At 44.9% G+C, this 21,895-nt stretch overlaps 2 protein-coding genes across 2 annotated transcripts in view; one reads left to right on the top strand and one right to left on the bottom strand.

The window, feature by feature from the left end:
* The window catches only part of LOC137376602 (endoplasmic reticulum membrane-associated RNA degradation protein-like), a 119,118-nt gene that overhangs the window by 60,229 nt on the left and 36,994 nt on the right, over positions 1-21,895 (bottom strand). The window lies entirely within an intron of this gene.
* phf10 (PHD finger protein 10) overlaps positions 13,427-21,895 on the top strand; it is a 32,077-nt gene continuing 23,608 nt past the window's right edge. The window contains exons 1-3 of the mRNA XM_068045463.1: positions 13,427-13,534; positions 17,715-17,824; positions 18,147-18,277. Coding sequence (XP_067901564.1) covers positions 13,463-13,534; positions 17,715-17,824; positions 18,147-18,277 — 313 coding nt within the window. The 5' untranslated portion in view covers positions 13,427-13,462. The remainder of the gene's footprint in view (positions 13,535-17,714; positions 17,825-18,146; positions 18,278-21,895) is intronic.

Genomic DNA, 21,895 nt, shown 5'->3' on the forward strand with positions numbered 1-21,895 from the left:
TTTAAAAAGGTGCATTGTATGTTGCTGTAGAAACCAAACCTAAAATTAACAAAGCTTGGAGGACATTCAGAGGATTGTTTTAACTAAATGCAAAATTTCATCTGTACTTTTGAAAGGGTTTTTTTCTGATAGTGACATTTAGCCATTTTGTGTTCTAGTAACTATTGTAGTAGAGTTAAATTTACTATATTTGTAATCATCGGTAGGTAGGAATTGCATCATTTATGAAAACTGCAAATTCACATACAGTAAACAAATATTTATTTTCAACACGAGACATCTACTGAAAAAAATCACCTAGATTGTTTTTCCCTGAATGTTGTCAGTTATTTTCCTTTTGCAACTTCAGATACACCTATGCAGATTCATTCCAAACAACTTCACTCTGAGATGCATTCCAAGAACTGTTGGAAGACACTTGTTCCTGTTTCCAATAGTCTACCCTATTAGAGAATCATAGAATAGTACAGCACTGAAGCAGGCCATTTGACCATCGAGTCTGCATGGCTCTTTTGAAGAGTTAGTCCCACTTTCCCACTCTTGCCCCATTTCCCTGCAATTTTTTCTCCCTAGTTTTTATCCATTTCCCTTTAGAAAGCGACTCTTGAATCTGTATCACGTTATCAGGCAGTGTATTCCAAATCCTAACCACTTGTTGCGTAAAAAGGTTTTTCCTCATGTTATCTCTGGTTCTTTTGACAATCACTTTAGATTTGTGCCCTCTGCTTATCGACATTAGAAATGGTTTCACTTTATTTTCTCTATCTAAAACCTTATCTCTTTAAAAAAACACATGCCATATGTCAGTGGATATGGCAAAATTATTAAATGCAGTGGGGTAAAATTTCTGCAGGTTTCTCTGGATCTTCTGATGTAACTTTGAAAGAAAATCAGCAGAAGCTGAAAATATGTGGTGGATGTGGCCGTTTCACCATTTCTCAGTATTTCTGCATTTAGGAACTGTCACAGAAATTCCATGCATATATTTTCTAAAGTGTCATCTGAAATCCATGGTCAGTACTGAACATTCATCTAAAACTAAAACAAGATCAGACACTAAAAACACACCACCAAAAGTTTGGTCCTGGAAGAGCTATTGGCACAACTGGAATAGGTGCCCCTGTAATCAAGAATATCCACTTCTTCTGACAGTGTCCTATGTGAGTGGAAAACAGAAAATACCAGGTTTATACAGAGAGTGGAACTACAATTAGACTAACTGTCAATTGTATATTAAAGATTAGAATAAATATGAATTCATTGCAATACCTGAATCACAACCTGCTGTTTGGTTGTTAAATTGGCTTCAGAATAAATCATATGACCTGTGTTGCTCCTAAGCTCAAGGTCCAGTCTTCATGTTCAGCATAAGTAGCATCAGTAGGAACTGGAATCCAGTCTCAGAAAATCTGGCCTATGGAATAACTGGTGCATTATTAAGACTGAAAAGTGGGTTCCTAAAAAGATGCTAAATCAGATTATGATAAATAGATACTCATCTTCAGAGCATATCTCGGCAGGAACCCTCTGATTATTGTTAAAGATCTGATGAAAAATGCCATTTTCCTTGCGGTTGCACCAACCTTTACAGATTACTCCCCAAGGGCCAGTTCATTACAAACAGGTTTGGCTATTGGGTGTTACCTTCAGTGCTGAGAAGACCACAAAAAATTACCTACAATAACCCTTTTGCAGGGCCCATATTGCAGCTTTTTGCTTCTTTCATGAGTAAACTATGCAGACACTGCCTGCACATTCATTGCAAAATTTGGGAGCCTGGCATCACATCAGCTGGTTGGGCAAATCAATAGTTGGAATTTTGCATTGTGGCAGTGGCCCTGCCCACCAACTGAAAAGTCAGAGGAGACCATGCCTCTGTTGGATCTGGAAGCCATGCTGCAATTTTGCATGAGCCAGGCCCTTAATTAACCTCAGTCGGGAGGAAGTTTCGACTCCAGGAGCTGCCAGCCAATCAGCACTTCAGTCCTGGCAGTGCCACCAGGAGCACTGGCCATCGCTGGGACTGCACCCAGCAAGAAGAGGATGATGGACATTGCTCTTTAAAAAGGTAAGTGGGGTTCAGGCCTCGCCGTGGACAGTCGGTTGGGCCCCAGCGAGTGAGGTGGGAGTCAGAGACCAGGGCAGCGGGTGTTGTTTTAGTGGGAGTGGCCCGTGCTGCTGGTGGGGCCCTTTGTAGGGCACAGGGTGCCCAATCAGGTGGGACCCCCCCCCCAGCCCACAAAGAGGCTGCCGGGATTTACTGGGCAGCCTCCTCAGATGCTGAAGTGCCCATCTGCCAGGAGGAGGCCCTTAAGTGGCAATTCATTGCCCATTTAAGGGCCTCAATTGGCCTAGGGCGAGTGGGCCGTTTGTCACCTCCCCTGCCGCTGATAAGATATCAATGGGGGTGGGTAGACAACAGGAACGGTGCAGGCTGGGAGTGCATAAAATTCCAGCCAACATCTTGCAGCGCATGCAGGGGATATTGCTCCCATATCCTCCAGCAATGCCACTTGGTCCGCTTCATGTCCTTGGGAAACGGAGGTAGTTGTCCATAGCGCAGCTAGAGGTGCTATGCAACTAAATTTTGCATCCATGTAGTGGTTTTGTGAATTTGTAGTCAGTAAGTAGTTGTCAGTACGTGGCTTGTTTTTCTCTTTGATGTTTTGGCAAGAAGCGGCTAGTTCATTCTGTAGCTTGAATTTCTCAATTGAAGGCTGGTGAGGTGAAATCTTATCCAGTCCAAACTGGGTGATGTAAGATTCTTTGACAAGCCAACTCAACAACAACAACTTGCATTGGCAGAGCCTTTAATGTAGTCAATATCAAAGAACAAAGAAAATTACAGCACAGGAACAGGCCCTTCGACCCTCCAAGCCTACGCCGATCCAAATCCTCTATCTAAACCTGTCGCCTATTTTCTAAGGGTCTGTATCTCTTTACTTCCTGCCCATTCATGTATCTGTCTAGATACATCTTAAAAGACGCTATCGTGCCCGCGTCTACCACCTCCGCTGGCAACGCGTTCCATGCACCCACCACCCTCTGCGTAAAGAACTTTCCACGCATATCCCCCCTAAACTTTTCCCCTTTCACTTTGAACTTGTGTCCCCTTGTAATTGAATCCCCCACTCTGGGAAAAAGCGTCTTGCTATCCACCCTGTCTATACCTCTCATGATTTTGTACACCTCAATCAGGCCCCCCCCTCAACCTCTGTCTTTCTAATGAAAATAATCCTAATCTACTCAACCTCTTCATAGCTAGCGCCCTCCATACCAGGCAACATCCTGGTGAACCTCCTCTGCACCCTCTCCAAAGCATCCACATCCTTTTGGTAATGCGGCGACCAGAACTGCACGCAGTATTCCAAATGTGGCCGAACCAAAGTCCTATACAACTGTAACATGACCTGCCAACTCTTGTACTCAATACCCCGTCCGATGAAGGAAAGCATGCCGTATGCCTTCTTGACCACTCTATTGACCTGCGTTGCCACCTTCAGGGAACAATGGACCTGAACACCCAAATCTCTCTACATCAATTTTCCCCAGGACTTTTCCATTTACTGTATAGTTCATTCTTGAATTGGATCATTGGCAACAGAACTAGAGGGGAGATGAGGAAAATGTTTTCACTCAAAGTTGTCAAGATTTGGAATTCTCTACCTGAGAAGGTGGTGGAAGCAGATTCTATGAATAATTTGGAAAGGCACTTGAGGATGAGGAAGTTACAGGGTCACGGACTAAAAGTGGGGGTGTGTGACAAAGCATGACTGCTCTTTCAAAGAGCCAGCAAATGGCCTCCCTCTGCTGCAAATTTCTATGATTCTATGATAGCTGTAAAGCTATGTAAAGAGGGAGAGCTTGTTCATACTGTTAACACTTTCAATATCCATTATTCATATTCATTTACATCTGGTCACTGGTGAAATACTCTGGATATGCAGACTGCTGAAAAATGTCTCCAGATCCCAGACAATAAAAGAGAAAGCCATGATCTGTGGCCTAGTGTACATCCTTAACATATTAGAGATACGTAACTGCATTAACAGTCTTTTCTAACTGGTTTTCAAAGGGGTCTATGACTGAGGGTCAGTAGGTAATGCTTAAGAGGTCCAGAGTATGTTCTTGCTCCTAAAGTTTTTGTCAATTATCACTGCACCCTTCTAATTTGAACATGGTCTTACAAAAGATTATTAAATTGCGACACTAGGAATGACAAAGGAAAGTTCAAGAAATGTAATATAAGTCAATCTTGTGTGATATTGCGCACAACGAGCCAAGATCAAGGTTAGTCCTTCAGGTGAAGCAGGTTAAAGACAAAGAGGTAACTGACTCAGGGTACACAGATATTATTAATTCACTGTTTTGCTGTTATAAGCCAGATTAACGTGTCAGCCTTGATCAGCACTTTTGCCTGAGTCAGAAGATTGTGGGTTCAAGCCCCAATCTAAAGACTTAAGCACAAAGTCTAGGCTGAGAGTGCTGCAGTGTCAGAGGTATCATCTTTTGGATGAGGCATTAAACTAAGGCTCCGTCTTCCCACTCGGGTGGATGTAAAAGATCCCACGGCATTATTACAAAGAGCTGGGGAATTATCCCTGGTGGCCTGGCCAGATTTATTCCTCATTCAACATCACACAAAAAGATTATCTGGTCATTTTCACATTTTCTTAAAAGAGTGGAGGCAGCAGGAAGCAGAGAGAGCGATAGCAGGACCAGCGAGCAGTTTAAAAGAGCGGCAGTGGTGGGAAGCAAAAAATTGAAATTAAAGGTTTTATATCTGAATATGCGAAGCATCTGCAATAAGATAGATGAACTATTGGCACAAATCGAGGTACATGATTTCGATCTAATGGCCATTACAGAGACATGGTTACATGGTGATCAAGATTGGGAAATAAATATTTCAGGGTACACAATATTTCGGAAAGACACATAGAATAGCAAAGGAGGAGGGATAGCACTGATGGTAAAGGATGACATTATGGCAGTAGTGAAAAAGGATCTGGCCTCAGAAGATCATGAAGTAGAATCAGTATGGGTAGAAATAAGGAATAGCAGGAATCAGAAAACACTGGTGGGAGTAGTTTTTAGCCCCCTAACAGTAGTTATACTGTTGGACAGAGCATTAAGCAAGAAATTATTGGAGTTTGTAACAAAGGCATTGTAATAATTGCGGGAGACTTTAATCTTCATATAGACTGGGATGATGAAATTGGCAGAAATGGTCCAGAAGATGAGTTCGTAGAATGTTTTCAGGACAGTTCCTTGAAGCAATACATTGTGGAGCCAACTAGGGATAAAGCTATCTTAGATCTAGTATTGTATAATGAAGCAGGGTTAATTAGCAATGTCACAGTAAAAGATCTACTGGGAAATAGTGATCATAATACCATTGAATTCCATGTTAAGTTTGAAAGTGACATGCTCCAATCACAAACAAGAATCTTAAACTTAAACAAACCAATTATGTAGGCATGAGGGGAGAACTGGCTCAGATAAATTGCATAAATAGACTAAAAGGTATGGCAGTAAATGAACAGTGGGAAACCTTTAAAGAAACAATGGGTGGCGCAGTGGTTAGCACCGCAGCCTCACAGCTCCAGCGACCCGGGTTCAGTTCTGGGTACTGCCTGTGCGGAGTTTGCAAGTTCTCCCTGTGTCTGCGTGGGTTTTCGCCGGGTGCTCCAGTTTTCTCCCACCTCCAAAAGACTTGCAGGTTAATAGGTAAATTGGCCATTGTAAAATTGCCCCTAGTGTAGGTAAATGTTAGGAGAATGGTGGGGTTGTGGTAGAGAATATGGGATTAATGTAGGATTAGTATAAATGGGTGGTTGTTGGTCGGCACAGACTAGGTGGGCCGAAGGGCCTGTTTCAGTGCTGCATCTATAAATAAATAAATTCAAAATGTTCAACAAAAATACATTCCTTTGAAAAACAAAAACTCAGCCCGAAAGACCCATCTGTGGCTCACTCAGGAAGTTAAGAATTGTATTAGATTAAAAGAAAAGGCTTATAATGTCACAAAAAAGAGTAGCAAGTCTGAAGTTTGGGACTGTTTTAGAAACCAGCAAAGGGCCACCAAAATGTTGATAAAAAGGGGGAAAAAAATCAAAGTAAACTAACTAGTAATATGAAAACATATCGTAAGAACTTTTATAGGTATAGCAAAAGAAAGAGAGGCCAGGATTTTACGTCGGGCAGACGGGAGCAGGTCACCGAGCTAAAAGTTGGTGATGATCCCGCTTTCACCTCGCCTGGGGATCCATTCTGCATTTAGGGTCCCCAGGCTTTAATTGTGCCGAGGTGGGACTTCCACCCGCTTGAGGTACCAATGACATAGCTAGGAAAAGGGATGAGGACCTGGAAAGCGAATATAGGGAGTTAGGTTGGAAGGTGAAAGGCAGGACGAGCAGAGTAGTAATCTCAGGATTGTTAGCGGTGCCACGTGCTAGTGAGGCTAGAAACAGGGAGCAAGTGCAGCTGAACACGTGGCTACAGAACTGGTGTAGGAGGGAGGGATTCAGATATGTGGATCATTGGGATACCTTCTGGGGAAGGTGGGACCTGTACAAGAAGGACGGGTTGCATCTGAACTGGAGGGGCACCAATATCCTGGGCGGGAGGTTTGCTAGAGCTCTTCGGGAGGGTTTAAACTAGTTTGGCAGGGGGATGGGAACCGGAGCCACGGATCAGTGGATGGGGTAGCTGTTGAACAGGCAGATACCGAGTGCAGAGAGTCTGTGAGGAGGGTTAGACAGTTGACAGGGCAAAGTTGCAGCCAGTATGATGGGTTGAAGTGTGTCTATTTTAATGCAAGAAGTGTCAGGAATAAGGGTGATGAACTTAGAGCATGGATCAGTACTTGGAGCTACGATGTTGTGGCCATTACGGAGACGTGGATATCACAGGGGCAGGAATGGATGTTTGATGTTCCGGGGTTTGGATGTTTCAAAAGGAATAGGGAGGGAGGTAAAAGAGGTGGGGGAGTGGCATTGTTAATCAGGGATAGTATCACAGCTGAAGAAAGGGAGGTCGTCGAGGAGGGTTTGTCTACTGAGTCATTATGGGTGGAAGTCAGAAACAGGAAAGGAGCAGTCACTTTGTTGGGAGTTTTCTATAGACCCCCCAATAGCAACAGAGACATGGAGGAACAGATTGGGAGGCAGATTTTGGAAAGGTGCAGAAGTAACAGGGTTGTTGTCATGAGTGACTTCAACTTCCCTAATATTGATTGGAACCTCCTTAGTGCAAATAGTTTGGATGGAGCAGTTTTTGTCAGGTGTGTCCAGGAAGGTTTCCTGACTCAATATGTAGATAGGCCGACTAGAGGGGAGACTATGTTGGACTTGGTGCTTGGCAACGAACCAGGCCAGGTGGCAGATCTCTCGGTGGGAGAGCATTTCGGTGATAGTGATCACAACTCCCTGACCTTTACTATAGTCATGGAGAGGGACAGGAGCAGACGGGATGGGAAAATATTTAATTGGGGGAGGGGGAATTACAATGCTATTAGGCAGGAACTGGGGAGCATAAATTGGGAACAGATGTTCTCAGGGAAATGCACGACAGAAATGTGGAGGTTGTTTAGGGAGCACTTGCTGCAACTGCTGGATAGGTTTGTCCTGATGAGGCAAGGAAGGGATGGTAGGGTGAAGGAACCTTGGATGACAAGAGATGTGGAACAGCTAGTCAAGAGGAAGAAGGAAGCAAGGTTGAGGAAGCAAGGATCAGACAGGGCTCTAGAGGGTTAAAAGGTAGCCAGGAAGGAACTGAAGAATGGACTTAGGAGAGTTGGAAGGGGACATGAAAAAGTCTTGGCGGGTAGGATTAAGTAAAATCCCAAGGCGTTCTACACTTAGGTGAGGAACAAGAGGATGGCCAGAGTGAGGGTAGGGCCGATCAGGGATAGTGGAGGGAACTTGTGCCTGGAGTCGGAGGAGGTAGGGGAGGTCCTAAATGAATACTTTGCTTCAGTATTCACTAGTGAGAGGGACCTGGTCGTTTGTGAGGACAGCGTGGAACAGGCTGATATGCTCGAACAGGTTGAGGTTAAGAGGGAGGATGTCCTGGAAATTTTGAATGATATGAGGACAGATAAGTCCCCGGGGCCAGACGGGATATACCCAAGGATATTACGGGAAGCGAGGGAAGAGATTGCTGCGCCTTTGGCGATGATCTTTGCGTCCTCACTGTCCACTGGAGTAGTACTGGATGATTGGAGGGTGGCAAATGTTGTTCTCTTGTTCAAGAAAGGGAATAGGGATAACCTTGGGAATTATAGACCCGTTAGTCTTACGTCAGTAGTGGGCAAATTATTGGAGAGGATTCTGAGAGACAGGATTTATGATTATTTGGAAAAGCATGCTTTGATTAGAGACAGTCAGCATGGCTTTGTGAGGGGCAGGTCATGCTTCACAAGCCTTATTGAATTCTTTGAAGATGTGACAAAACACATTGATGAAGGAAGAGCAGTGGATGTGGTGTATATGGATTTTAGCAAGGCGTTTGATAAGGTTCCCCATGGTAGGCTCATTCAGAAAGTAAGGAGGCATGGGACTCAGGGAAAGTTGGCTGTCTGGATACAAAATTGGCTGGCCCACAGCAGTCAGAGGGTGGTAGTAGATGGAAAGTATTCATCATGGAGCTCGGTGACCAGTGGTGTTCCACAAGGATCTGTTCTGGGACTCTACTCTTTGTGACTTTTATAAATGACTTGGATGAGGAAGTGAAAGGCTGGGTTAGCAAGTTTGCCGATGACACGAAGGTTGCTGGAGTTGTGGATAGTGTGGAAGGCTGTTGTAGGTTGCAACGGGACATTGACAGGATGCAGAGCTGGGCTGAGAAGTGGCAGATGGAGTTCAACCTGGAAAAGTGTGAAGTGATTCATTTTGGAAGGTCGAATTTGAATGCGGAATACAGGCTTAAAGACAGGATTATTGGTAGTGTGGAGGAACAGAGGGATCTTGGCGTCCACGTCCATAGATCGCTCAAAGTTGCCACCCAAGTTGATAGGGTTGTTAAGAAAGCGTATGGTGTGTTGGCTTTCATTAACAGGGGGATTGAGTTTAAGAGCCGTGAGGTTATGCTGCAGCTCTATAAGGCCCTGGTTCGACCACACTTGGAATATTGTGTTCAGTTCTGGTCGCCTCATTATAGGAAGGATGTGGAAGCTTTAGAGAGGGTGCAGAGGAGATTTACCAGGATGCTGCCTGGACTGGAGGGCATGTCCTACGAAGAAAGATTGAGGGAGCTAGGGCTTTTCTCATTGGAGCGAAGAAGGATGAGAGGTGACTTGATAGAGGGGTACAAGATGATGAGAGGCATAGATAGAGTGGATAGTCAGAGACTTTTTCCCAGGGTGGAAAGGGCTATCACCAGGGGGCATAATTTTAAGGTGATTGGAGGAAGGTTTCAGGGAGGTGTCAGAGTTAGGTTCTTTAGACAGAGAGTGGTGGGTGCGTGGAATGCACTGCCAGCGGTGGTAGTAGAAGCAGATACATTAGGGGCATTTAAGCAACTCTTGGATAGGTACATGGATGATAGTAGAATGAAGGGTAGGTAGTTAGTTTGATCTTAAAGGAGGTTAAAGGTTCGGCACAACATCGTGGGCCGAAGGGCCTGTACTGTGCTGTACTGTTCTATGTTCTAGGTAGGAAGTCCCACCTCATTGAGCTGCTGGTCAATCAGCGAGCCGGCAGTTCTTAGTCCTAGCAGTGCCACCGGGAGTGGTGACTACTGCTGAGACTGCAGCCCAGCCGAAGTTAGAAGATGTGGAGCCGGGAGGCAAGGTACGTTTTGGTTGCCTCTTCGGGGGTAATCGGTCGGGCCCCAGCGAGGCAAGGATGGTCGGTTGGGGGAAAGGGGGGGCGTGTTGGGTGCTGGGGGTGGTTGGGGTAGCTCACCATCGAGCACCCTGTCCCCAATGAGCCGTCCCCCACCACCCCCCGGGACGATCAGCAGCTGCCTAGTTTTTCCAGGCGACTTTTCCTGGCTCCAGGACGCCTGCTTGTCACATGTAAAATCCAGCCTTGATTGGCCTAGGGCGGATGGGCCGTTTTTCGCACCCACCCCCAGCCCTATGTAAAGGGCGGCAGAGGCAGGAATAGGTCGGGAAAGCCTCCCGCTCCATTTTACGCCCCCCACCCCCAGCCACCATCCCGTGCGCTGGGGTGGCGTAAAATTCTAGCCAGAGTAGCTAAAGTAAACATTGGTCCCATAGAAGTGGAGGCAGGGGAAATTATCATGGGGAATGAGAAAATGGCAGAGGCATTGAACAAATATTTTGTGTCTGACTTCACATTAGAAGACACAAGTTCCATACCAGAAATGGACAGTAACCTAGGGGCTAAAAAGAGTAAGGAAATTCATATCAGCAGAGAAAAGTATTGGAGAAACTTAAGGGACTAAAATCTGACATCTCCAGGACCTGATGGCCTACACCCTAGTGTTCTAAAAGAGATAGCTGCAGATATAGTGGATGCTATGATTTCCCAAATTTCCTTAGATTCGGGAACGGTCCCATCAGATTGGAAGTTGGCGGCACAGTGGCGCAGTGGTTAGCACCGCAGCCTCACTGCTCCAGCGACCCGGGTTCAATTCTGGGTACTGCCTATGTGGAGTTTGCAAGTTCTCCCTGTGTCTGCGTGGGTTTCCTCCCACAGCCAAAAGACTTGCAGGTTGATAGGTAAATTGGCCATTATAAATTGCCCCTGGTATAGGTAGGTGGTAGGGGAATATAGGGACAGGTGGGGATGTGGTAGGAATATGGGATTAGTGTAGGATTAGTATAAATGGGTGGTTAATGGTCGGCACAGACTCGGTGGGCCGAAGGGCCTGTTTCAGTGCTGTATCTCTGAACTAAACTAAACTAAATGTTACACCACTGTTCAAGAAAGGAGAGAGAAAACGGAACTACAGGCCAGTTAGCCTGACATCAGTCATTCGGAAAATGCTGCAATCTATTATTCAGGAAGTCTTAACAGGCTCTATGGGCCATATGCTCCATACCTGCTCCTATTTCTTGTGTTCTGTTTGGAGTTTGCTGTGTGCAATTGCTGCATTTCCTACAGTACAACAGTCACTGCACTTCAGAAGTACTTAATTGGCTGTAAAGTGCATTGGGACTGAGGTTGTAAAAGGCACTATATAAGTTCTTATTACTGTCACTGCTTTATTAAATTTTCTCTTTAGAATATCATGAAAGATTTTAATTTCAGGGAACATAATTTGACATCTTCCAGCCTGCAGATCATGATTTGTCTTTAGAAAATCCAGTTTCCCGCAGTGCTGATCTTTGCACAGTTCTCAGTCACATTCATAACTCCTCAGATAATGAAGTAGTTGATGCAGTAAGACCTGGATAACATTCAGGCTTGGGCTGAAAAGTGGCAAGTAACATTCGCACCACACAAGTGCCAGACAATGACCATCTCTGACAAAAGAGAATCTAACCATCTCCCGTTGATGTTCAACAGCATTTCAAATGCTGAATCCCCCACCATTAACATCCTGGGGGTTACCATTGACCAGAAACTTAACTCAACCAGCCACATAAATACTGTGGCTATAACAGCAGCTGAGAGGCTGGGAATTCTGCAGCGAGTAACTCACCTCCTGGCTCCCAAAAGCCTGCCCACCATCTACTACGCATAAGTCAGGAGCGTTATGGAATACACCCTACTTGCCTGGATGAGTGCAGCTCCAATACTCAAGAAGCTTTATACCATCCAGGACAAAGCAGCTGCTTGATTGGCACTCCATCCATCATCTTAAACATTCACTCCTTCCTCCACAGGCCCACAGTTGCAGCAATGTGTACCATCTGCAAGATGCACTGCAGCAACTCGCCAAGGCTCCTTTGACAGCAATTTCCAAACTTATGACCTCTACCCCATAGAAGAACAAGGGCAGCAGATACATGGGATCACTACCACCTGCAAGTCCCCCTCCAAGTCACACACCATTCTGACTAGAGGTATATTGCTGAACCTTCATAGAACCATAGAAAAGTTATGGCACAGGAGACCATTAGTCCCGTCATGTCTGCACCGCCTGAAAAATTTAGCTGCCCAATCTAATCCCACCTTCCAGCAGCTGGTCTGTAGCCTTGCAGGTTACAGCACTTCAGGTGCATGTTGATGTATCTTTTAAATGAGTTGAGGATTTCTGCCTCCACTACCGTTCCTGGCAGTGAATTCCAGACACCCACCACCCTCTGGGTGAAAATTTTTTTCCTCATGTTACCTCTAATCCTTCTACCAATAACCTTAAATCTGTGCCGCCTGGTAACTGACCTCTCCGCCAGGGGAAACAGGCCCTTCCTGTCTACTCTATCTAGGCCCCTCATAATTTTGTACACCTCAATTAAGTCACCCTTAAGTCTCCTCTGTTCCAAGGAAAACAACCCGAGCCGATCCAATCTTTCCTCATAGCTGCAACTTTCAAGTCCTGGCAACATTCTTGTAAATCTCCTCTGTACTCTCTCCAAAGCAAATTCCTGGAACTTTCTGCTTAACAGCACTGTGGATGTACTACAGCAGTTCATGAAGGTAGCTCACCACCTCCAAATGGACAACTAGGGATGGGCAATAAATGCTGGCCTTGTCAGTGATGCCCACATCCCATGAACAAACAAAAATAAGGTCAAAAGAAAAAGGAATATTTGTGACATAGGTCTCCTGGATAATTGGAAAGCAATTTTTTTGTGTGTTGTAATGGTTAATTAGTCTGTCGACGTCTGCTAATGTTATACTACTGCTCATTTCTCTTTATATTCTAGTAATAGTAACCTTTAGCCTTTGTATGTTAGGCAGGAAAATTTAAGTCGATTTAAAGTATCATTGGACTATTGCGCCTGGGCTGACTTTAAAACAATGGTTAGTTTAGTCACTTTGGTAAACTTAATTAAAATACTTGGCAATGGGTACTGGAACATAGCAACCAACAGTGGTAGACCTTATTTTCCCTCACGCCTCCTAGCCTGACGTGGCCTAGTAAGCCACTCAGTTCCACCACCACTTTCTCAAGGGCAACTAGAGATAGACAATAAATTAAGTAGTGCTTTTTAAAATTCATTTTCATTCCTTTCTGAAACCGACTTTCAATTGGCAGCATAGCAGCTGCAGAAAGGACAGACCTGACCTGTTAGGGTCCAACCCTGATTGAAACTCATTCTTTTATTTATTATGATCTATTTTTACATATTTCACTCTTGGAAATTAAGATATGTGAAAATAAATGTGTTTGCGATCGACCTGGCTCCTTTTTTCATTCCAAATCTTGTGATATTTTCCCCAGTGTTAACACCACAGTACAGGTTCCTGCTAAAGGTTGGCATCAGAACACAGAAGAGGCTTCAGGTGGGCCGACCATGACGGCCGGGGGTGGAGAACTGGTGAGCGGCACATTGCCGTGGGAAGTATAATGGTCGGCCGGCTGGTAGCGCAGTGCAGTTGAAATGGCTGCGGTGGTGTCGTCGAGCCGCCTGTGCGACAGTAACCCGGCAACTCCGGGAGCGCAGTCCAGTAAGGTAAGTGGAGTGGTTAGGGAAACGGTACCTACGCCGCTTGTGTTTTGTCCCCTGGTGGGGCGGGTATATTTGCCGACCTGGCTTTGTCCTGTCTCCGGGCTGAAACTGAGGCGGGTCCCATCAAGTTACCGCCCGCACGGAGCGAAGTGGCGGATTGTTTTTCTGTTTCTCGCTCTCATTCCAACTGAATGTGATGCGCGCAGTGCAGCGTCTATATAATCAGCTGCTTGAACTCCAGTCACCTGCTGTTTATATCTATCTTATTAATTTCTGGTGCCATTATCTGTTTATTCTTTAGTTAAGTTCAACAGTTAATAGTAACAGATCCTAGAGTGTTTTATTGCCTTGGAACACAATGCTTGATTTGAGAGAGTATCTTTTCCCCACTATTTTTCCGTTCCTTGTTTTTAACCCCTATTGGAGTTACTCAGTAAAAAGGAAAGGATAACAGCATACTGCAGATGCTGGAATTCTGAAATATAAACAGAAAATGCAGGGAACACTCAGCGGGGCAGGCGGCATCTGTGGAGAGAGAAAGAGTTAACGTTTTAGGTCGATGACCTTTCATCAGAACGACTTGTGTAGCATAGGAGCATTATAAAACAAAGTTTGGCATTGAGCTGCTTAAGATGATATTAGGAACATAAGAAATATGATCAGGAGTAGGCCATTCGGCCCCGCAAGCCTGCTCCACCATTCAACTAGATCATGGCTCAATGCCATTTTCCCACACTATCCCCATATCCCTTGATATCGAGAAATCTATTGATCTCTGTCTTGAATATACTCAATGACTGAGCCTCCACAGACCTCTGGGATAGAGAATTCCACAGATTCACCATCCTCTGAGTGAAGAATTTTCACTTCCCCCCCCCCCCCCCCCCGGGCGCCAGGGAAAGCATCCTTTCTGTATCAGCCCTGAGGAGCCCTGAGAGAATTTTGTATGCTTCAATGAGATCAGCTCTCATTCTTCTGAACTCTGGGCCTATATTCTCTAGAGTCCTCAATCTCTCCTCATAGGACAATTCTGCCATCCCAGGAATCAGTTTGGTGAACCTTCGTTGCACTCCCTCTATGGCAAGTATATCCTTCCTTAGGTAAGGAGACCAAAACTGTATACAATACAGCAAGTGCAGTCTCACCAAGGCTCTATACAATTGCAGCAAGACTTCTTTATTCCTGTACTCGAATCCTCTTGCAGTAAAGACCAAAATACCATTTCTCTTCCTAATTGCTTGCTGCGCCTGCATGTTAGCTTTCAGTGACTTCTGAACAAAGACACCCAGGTCCCTTGGACATCAACATTTCCCAATCTCTCACCACTTAAGAAATACTCTGCATTTCTGTATTTTCTGCCAAAGTGGATAATTTCACAGATCGGATTTTGATTTTAAGTACAGTAAACTAAGCTCGTGTTTAAACTCAAGAAAACCAATTGGTTCTTTTATGATCATAGCACATAAAGGGTTAAACACTCACTGAATTGGTAAGCATTTTCACTATTTAAAATAAATAAACCCTGTTGCAGTCAAACAAGAAGAGGGACAAGAGGGGTGCATTTTGACCCCTCCTCACCGGATCATACCAGACTTATGAACAAGGACACCAGGTTCCTTTGGACATCAATACTTCCCAATGCTCACGATTAAAAAAAAATACTCTGCATTTCTGTTTTTCCTACCGAAGTGGACAACTTCACATTTTTCCACATTATAGTCCGTCTATCATGTATGTTCCTGCCCTCTCATATAGCCTGTCTATATCCCCTTGAAGCTTCTCTGCATCCTCCTCACAGCTCACATTCCCACTTAGTTTTGTGTCTTCAGCAAATTTGGAAATATTACATTTGGTCCCCACATCCAAATCATTGATATAGATTGTGAATAGCTGGGGCCCAGTGATACCCCACTGGTCACAGCCTGCCAACCTGAGAATGACCCGTTTATTCCTTCTCCTGTTTTCTGTCCGTTAACTAATTCTCAATCCATGCCAGTATATTATCTCCAATCCCATGTGCTCTAGTTTTGCTTACCAATCTCCTGTGTGGGACCTTATCGAAAGCCTTCTGAAAATCCAAATACACCACCTCCACTGGTTCCCCCTTATCTATTTTGCTAGTTACCTCCTCAAAATCCTTGTCAAACATGATTTCCTTTTCTAAATCCATGTTGACTCTGCCCAATCCTACCATTATTTTCTAAGTGTCCAGTTATCACATCCTTTGTAATAGATTCTAGCATTTTCCCTACTATTGATGCCAGGCTAACAGGTCTGTAGTTGCCCGTTTACTCAATCCCTCCTTTCTTAAATAGTGGGGTTGCATTTGCTACCTTCCAGTCTTCAGCAACTGCACCAGAGTCTATAGAATTTTGGAAGATGATCAGTGCATCCACTATCATGCAGATCATCAAGTCCAAGGGATTTATCAACTTTCAGTTCCATTAATTTCTCCAGTGCTACTTTTGTTCACATTCTAATTTCTTTCAGTTGCTCATTCTCCCTAGTCCTTTGGTCCGCTGGTATTTCTGGTTTTATGTGTCTTCCTTTGTGAATACAGATACAAAGTATTTTAGTTGCTCTGACATTTCCTTATTCACCATTATAAATTCTCCTGTATCTGGCTGTGATGGGCCCACATTTGTCTTTGCTAATCTCTTCCTTTTTACAAATCTGTCGAAGCTTTTTACTGTCTGTTTTTATGTTTCTTGCTAGTTTACTTTCATTGATTATTTTCTCTTTCTTTATCAGTTTCTTGGTCCTAGGGCAGATGACCAAATGTTTGGGTAAAGAGGTAGGTTTTATTGAGTGTCTTGAAGGAGCCAACCAAACAGGAACTCTCTTCCATTTTGGGTTTCTTGCTACTCAGTGTGGCTCAGTTGGTAGTACCCTCATGTCCGAGTCACAGGTTCTGGGTTCAAGTCCCACTCCAGAGACTTGAGCACAAAAATCAAGGCTGCCACTCCAGTGCAGTACTGAGGGAGTACTGCACTGTTGGAGGTGCCGACTTTCAGATGAGACATTAAACTGAGGCCCCTAAGGTAGATGTAAAACATCCCATGGCACTACTTGTAAAAGAGCAGAGGAGTTATTTTGGGCGGCCTGACGAATATTTATCCCTCAATCAACATTACAAAAAAAACCTGCCCCTTTACCTCCTCTCTCCTCACTATCCAAGGCCCCAAACATTCCTTTTAGGTGAAGCAGCGATTTACTTGTACTACTTTCAATTTAGTATACTGTATTCGCTGCTCATAATGCAGTCTCCTGTACATTGGGGAGACCAAATGCAGATTGGATGACCACTTTGTGGAATACCTCCGCTCAGTCTGAAAACATGACCCCGAGCTTCCTGTCGCTTGCCATTTCAACACTACCCCCCCCCCCCTCCTGCTGTCATGCCCACATCTCTGTCCTGGGCTTGCCGCAGTGTTCCAGTGAACAACAACACAGACTCAAGGAACAGCACCTCATTTAACGGTTAGGCACGCTACAGCTTACCGGACTGAACTTTGAGTTCCATCATTTCAGAGTATGACTGGCCCTTATTTATTATTTTAGTTTTTTCATCATTTTTTTTTTACCATGTGCCTGCCCACAGTTTTTTTTCATGTTTGTGCTTTTGGCCAGGGCTGTTCATTATTCTGTCATTTAACATCCTCTCTGCACTAACGCTTTGTCTTTCACCACACCATTAACACACTCTTTGCCATTGCCCATGATCTCCTTGTCAGTTAATCTCTCTGGCCCTCTGTCCTATCAACACCTCCCCTTTTGTTCTCTTTTTTTTTCTCCCACCACCCCTGCTTTATTTGCTTAAAACATTTCTAACCTTTGCCAGTTCTGATGAAGGGTCACTGACCTGAAACATTAATTCTGCTTCTCTCCCCATAGATGCTGCCAGACCTGCTGAGTGTTTCCAGCACTTTTTTTATTTATTTCAGATTCCCAGCAGCTTCAGTATTTTGCTTTTATTAACCCAAAAAAACAGTTTATCTGGTCATTGTCACTTTGCTGTTAGTGGGAGCTTGCTGTCTGGAAATTGGTTGCCACGTTTTCTACATTACAACAGGGGCTACACTTCAAAAATACTTTATTGGCTGTAAAGTGCTTTTAGATGTCCAGTGGTTTTGAAAAGTGGCATATAAATGCAAGTTTTTTTTTGTTTTACTCACGACCATAGGAAGACACAGAGGAGACTTCAAATGATGATGCTACAGGCCAGTCTGCTAAGCGTCGACGTATGGGATCTGGAGATAGCTCAAAAAGCAGCGACACCACTCAGGACTTCAGGTACACCTTTTTATTCACATTTTCGAATTCCCACATATTTCTCTTTACTAGAGTATGAGTGGATTCATTGGAAAAATCCAGGTATTGATGCTGTGGTAAAATACCTACCCCAGTCCTCTATAAGAAGGCAGGAACATTTTATTTTTGCCAGTGTTATCGCCGGACTGTCTCATCATCTCATTATTGAGAATGTAATACACTTCCACCCATTTACACTATTACCCTAAAAGGTTAAGTTGTATTCAACTGGACTAATTACAGTGTTTGTTGGTTAAACCATAAAGATCAATCAACATTAAAGATCTTTTAATTTTTTTTCCAGCTCCAGCTATTTTCCAGCAGAGATGTTGATAGAATATAAATGGCCAGCTGATGATACAGGGGAGTATTACATGCTTCAGGAGCAAGTTAGTGAATATTTAGGTGTGACTTCATTCAAGCGTAAATATCCAGGTAGGATTTCTTGAATTTCAGTTTGGAAAGTAACACATTTTATTTTTTGCCAGTGTTATCGCCAAACTGTCTCATAATCTCTATTTTGTGTTTAGAAATTGTTTTGTTTGTGTATTAAATATTTAAATGCAATGCTTAATTATAAACTTAAATTTCATAAATACCATCAATCTAAATCTAATAATGTATTAAATTTGCCATATATGCCATGGACCCCGTACTTGGTTGTCACCATTCTGTAACACAGTTATGTCCACTGCTGCACAATTGTACCATTATATAGACCATAATCTCCAGAAGCTGCAGATCTCCATACCTACAGTATCACTAATGCCCTCTGATCGAAATTCTTTCATAGCACAAATCCACGGGAGATCCATTTTTGTACTAAGTATCCTGCTCTTGACTCTGAGCACTTGCTGCTACTGCTGTACCCTGGCTTGTAGTTGCTACACTTTCTGTAGCTTGGACTTGACAGCTCTAGCTTTTGAGATGGTTCTGAGAATTCCCAGTTGAAGCTACATCCTCCTCCCTGGGTAGCCATTTCTGTCGTTAAAGAAATACCTCTACATGGGTGTGAGTTTATAGCTATTTTCAGTAAATTACACACATGCTCCGATTTTTTAACTTGGAACAAGAATCGGGGGCTGATGTGGGCTGCAACTCCGAGTCCTGGGGCTGAATTTTTTGGGCCCACAAAGGTGGCTGAGTACTGAGTAAGAAGGTGGGAATGGGGGTTGAGAGGAAGGGGAGGGCAGAAAATTACCGGTACCGTGCAGTGTGTCAATTTCAAGATGCCAATCCTGGTGCCGGCAATAATCACCAGGGAAGGGGGAGGGTGGGACAGGAATCCTGCTCTCCTCCCAATTGAGGCCACTTAAACTAGTTAAAAAGCTCATTAAGAGATTGTTGAAGGTGAGGGTGTAATATTTAAAAGGGCGCACGTGTTTCAGAAGCTGACAGTTTCTGAACAGCTGAGGGGAGGTGGGTAAAAAGTGGGAAACCAGCTAAGGCTGCCCCCAGGCATCACCCCAGCCCCATAAGAGGGTCAGTGGGGAAAAGGGGGTCTTGGCATCTGGTGCTGTGCAGATGGCAGGGAAAGTGAGCAGTCTGCACCCAGGCTTTGAATGGGGTCAGCATCCCCTGGCATCACAGGGGCAAGGCTGCCAAGGGCAATTGGGCGGCCACCTGCCCAGAAGGAAGGCTCCAGCTGGCAATGGGGGCATGGCTGTCAGATGTTGGGCCCAGTGGTGATGAGGAGCAGCACCCTCTGCTGGAATTGCAGAACCCTGGGCACAGGAGAGGAAAGAGGGGCAGGAAGGCAATGGAGGCCATATCCTCCACACAGGATCTACCGGCAAAGGCGGAGCTACCTGGAGATGACCAAGACCCAGTGCTGCAGAAGACTGCAACTCTCCAGACAGATGGTCACTGACATCTATGCCTTCTTCGCCAAAGACCTCACAGTCCTGGTCACCATACTCTGCCAATGGTCATAAAAGTTACTGTGGCCTTGAACATCTTTGCTTCTGGCTCCTTCCATGGATCAGCTGCAGACCTTGGTGGCATCTCACAAACGGCTGCGCACCATTGCATCTTGCTGGTCACTGATGACCTCTTTGTCAGAGCTGGACTGCACATTTATTTGAAGACAGACACCGCCTCGCAGAGGACATTAGGCTCCGCCACCATTACTGGATTCCCCCAGGTGCAGGGCATCATTGCACCCATATGCCCATCAAGGCACCCAGCTACTGGCCAGGAAGATCCATCAACAGGAAGGGCTTCTACTCCATCAACATCCAACTGGTCTGCGGCCACAACAAAAGGTTCCTCCGTGTGTGCGCTTGCTTTCCTGCAGCTGCCTTGACTCCTTCATCCTCCGCCAATCCAGGGTGCCTTAGCTCCTTACTCCAGCCCCCAAAGTGCATGGATGGATCCGAGGAGACAAGGTGATATCCCTTGAAGACATGGCTAGTCCCCTCTGTGGGAGCCCCAGACACAGGTGATACAACCAATGCCACCTGCTCACTAGGACAACCATTGAGCAGACTATCAGGCTTCTGAAGATCCAATTCCGGTGCTCGGACTGGTCGGGTGGTGCCCTCCAATACACTCCTGCAAGGGTTTCAGTCACTCTGGTGGTCTGTTGCACTCTCTATAATTGGCCATCCAGAGAGGTGTGGAACTTGAGGACAAGGATGCCATGGAAGTAGACAGCTCAACGCAGATCTCCCTCAGGAAAACCAACAGCCTCAGTGATGGCCGCCATGGGAGTTTAAATGAGTCCCACACTTCATTTGACTGACTTCGTTTCCACTCCCACTGGCTCTAAGTGGACAAGAAACCCATCTCTATATAAATTAAGGGCTTCCCTACGTGAAAGTCTGAACTTTAATCAGTTTTCCCCCGCAGGCAGGTTTCTGACCTGGAAACAAACCTGTTTCCTGTTTCCCACCCCTTCCGCCCAAATCCATCCCATTAGTCATTACAGCACAGATGAAGGTCATTTGGCCCATTGAGTCCATGCCAGCTGTCTTGAGTGGAAGGTGTGGGGTAGGCAGTCTGACATTGAGAACCCACAAAAACTGTCCCCAGCAAGTTAGATAATGAATTAGGGAAGATTGGAAAGTTTGCAATTGCAAAGGGTTGGACCCTGGGGTTGGAGAAGGTATCCTTTAGGGACTTGGCAGAGCAGTCCTGCCCCCAAGGAACCTTTTTTAAAATAAACAAAAGCCACTTACCTGGGCCTTGTGTGGCCAGGATCTGTGATGCCAGCAGTTTTTGCTGAACGGTTTGAGATCATGCGGTGCCTACGGTTAAAATGATGAGCATATCCTGTGTCTGATTTCAGGCTAGCTGAAATAGTGGAATGGAAATCATTGGGAATGTGGCACAACCTCCACCCACCCACCTTGCCACCACTGAGCCACTTGGTGTTGACTGTTGCCGTATCTCAACACTGACTAGGCTTGAACATTTCTGGCAAGGCATCCTACTTCAGTATGATACTGAGTTAGATATTGAATGTTGTGGTCCAGAAATCCCTAACCAGGCATGGAGCCTTGACTTTAGAACTTACAGAAGTCCTTGTTGGCCTTTCTAAAGTCCTGATGAGCTGTAAAGAGAGTGCAGCATGTTCTGATCCCAACACAGCCTGCTGGTGAGTTGTTGAACTCCTTTTGCTGGATCTTGTTTTAAAATGTTCTCTGATTTATATGTAACAACCCCCTCACCCTAACAGAAAAAAATTACTGATCTGTAAGTAGTTCTGGGCATTAGTTATTTTCTTCATTATGGTTTTGTTTTGAGCACAGCTGATTTAATGTGAATTACTGACTATTTTATGCCTGTGTGTGTTTGTCGATAGAAAATAATATGAAGAAAGTTTAGTTACTGAAGGGTTGGCATAAGTATTGACTACACAGTGGCGCAGTGGTTAGCATCGCAGCCTCACAGCTCCAGTGACCCGGGTTCAATTCTGGGTACTGCCTGTGCGGAGTTTGCAAGTTCTCCCTGTGACCACGTGGATTTTCGCCGGGTGCTCCGGTTTCCTCCCACAGCCAAAGACTTGCAGGTGATAGGTAAATTGGCAATTGTAAATTGCCCCTAGTGTAG

This window comes from Heterodontus francisci, chromosome 13 (assembly GCF_036365525.1).
Source record: "Heterodontus francisci isolate sHetFra1 chromosome 13, sHetFra1.hap1, whole genome shotgun sequence".
NCBI lineage: Eukaryota > Metazoa > Chordata > Chondrichthyes > Heterodontiformes > Heterodontidae > Heterodontus > Heterodontus francisci.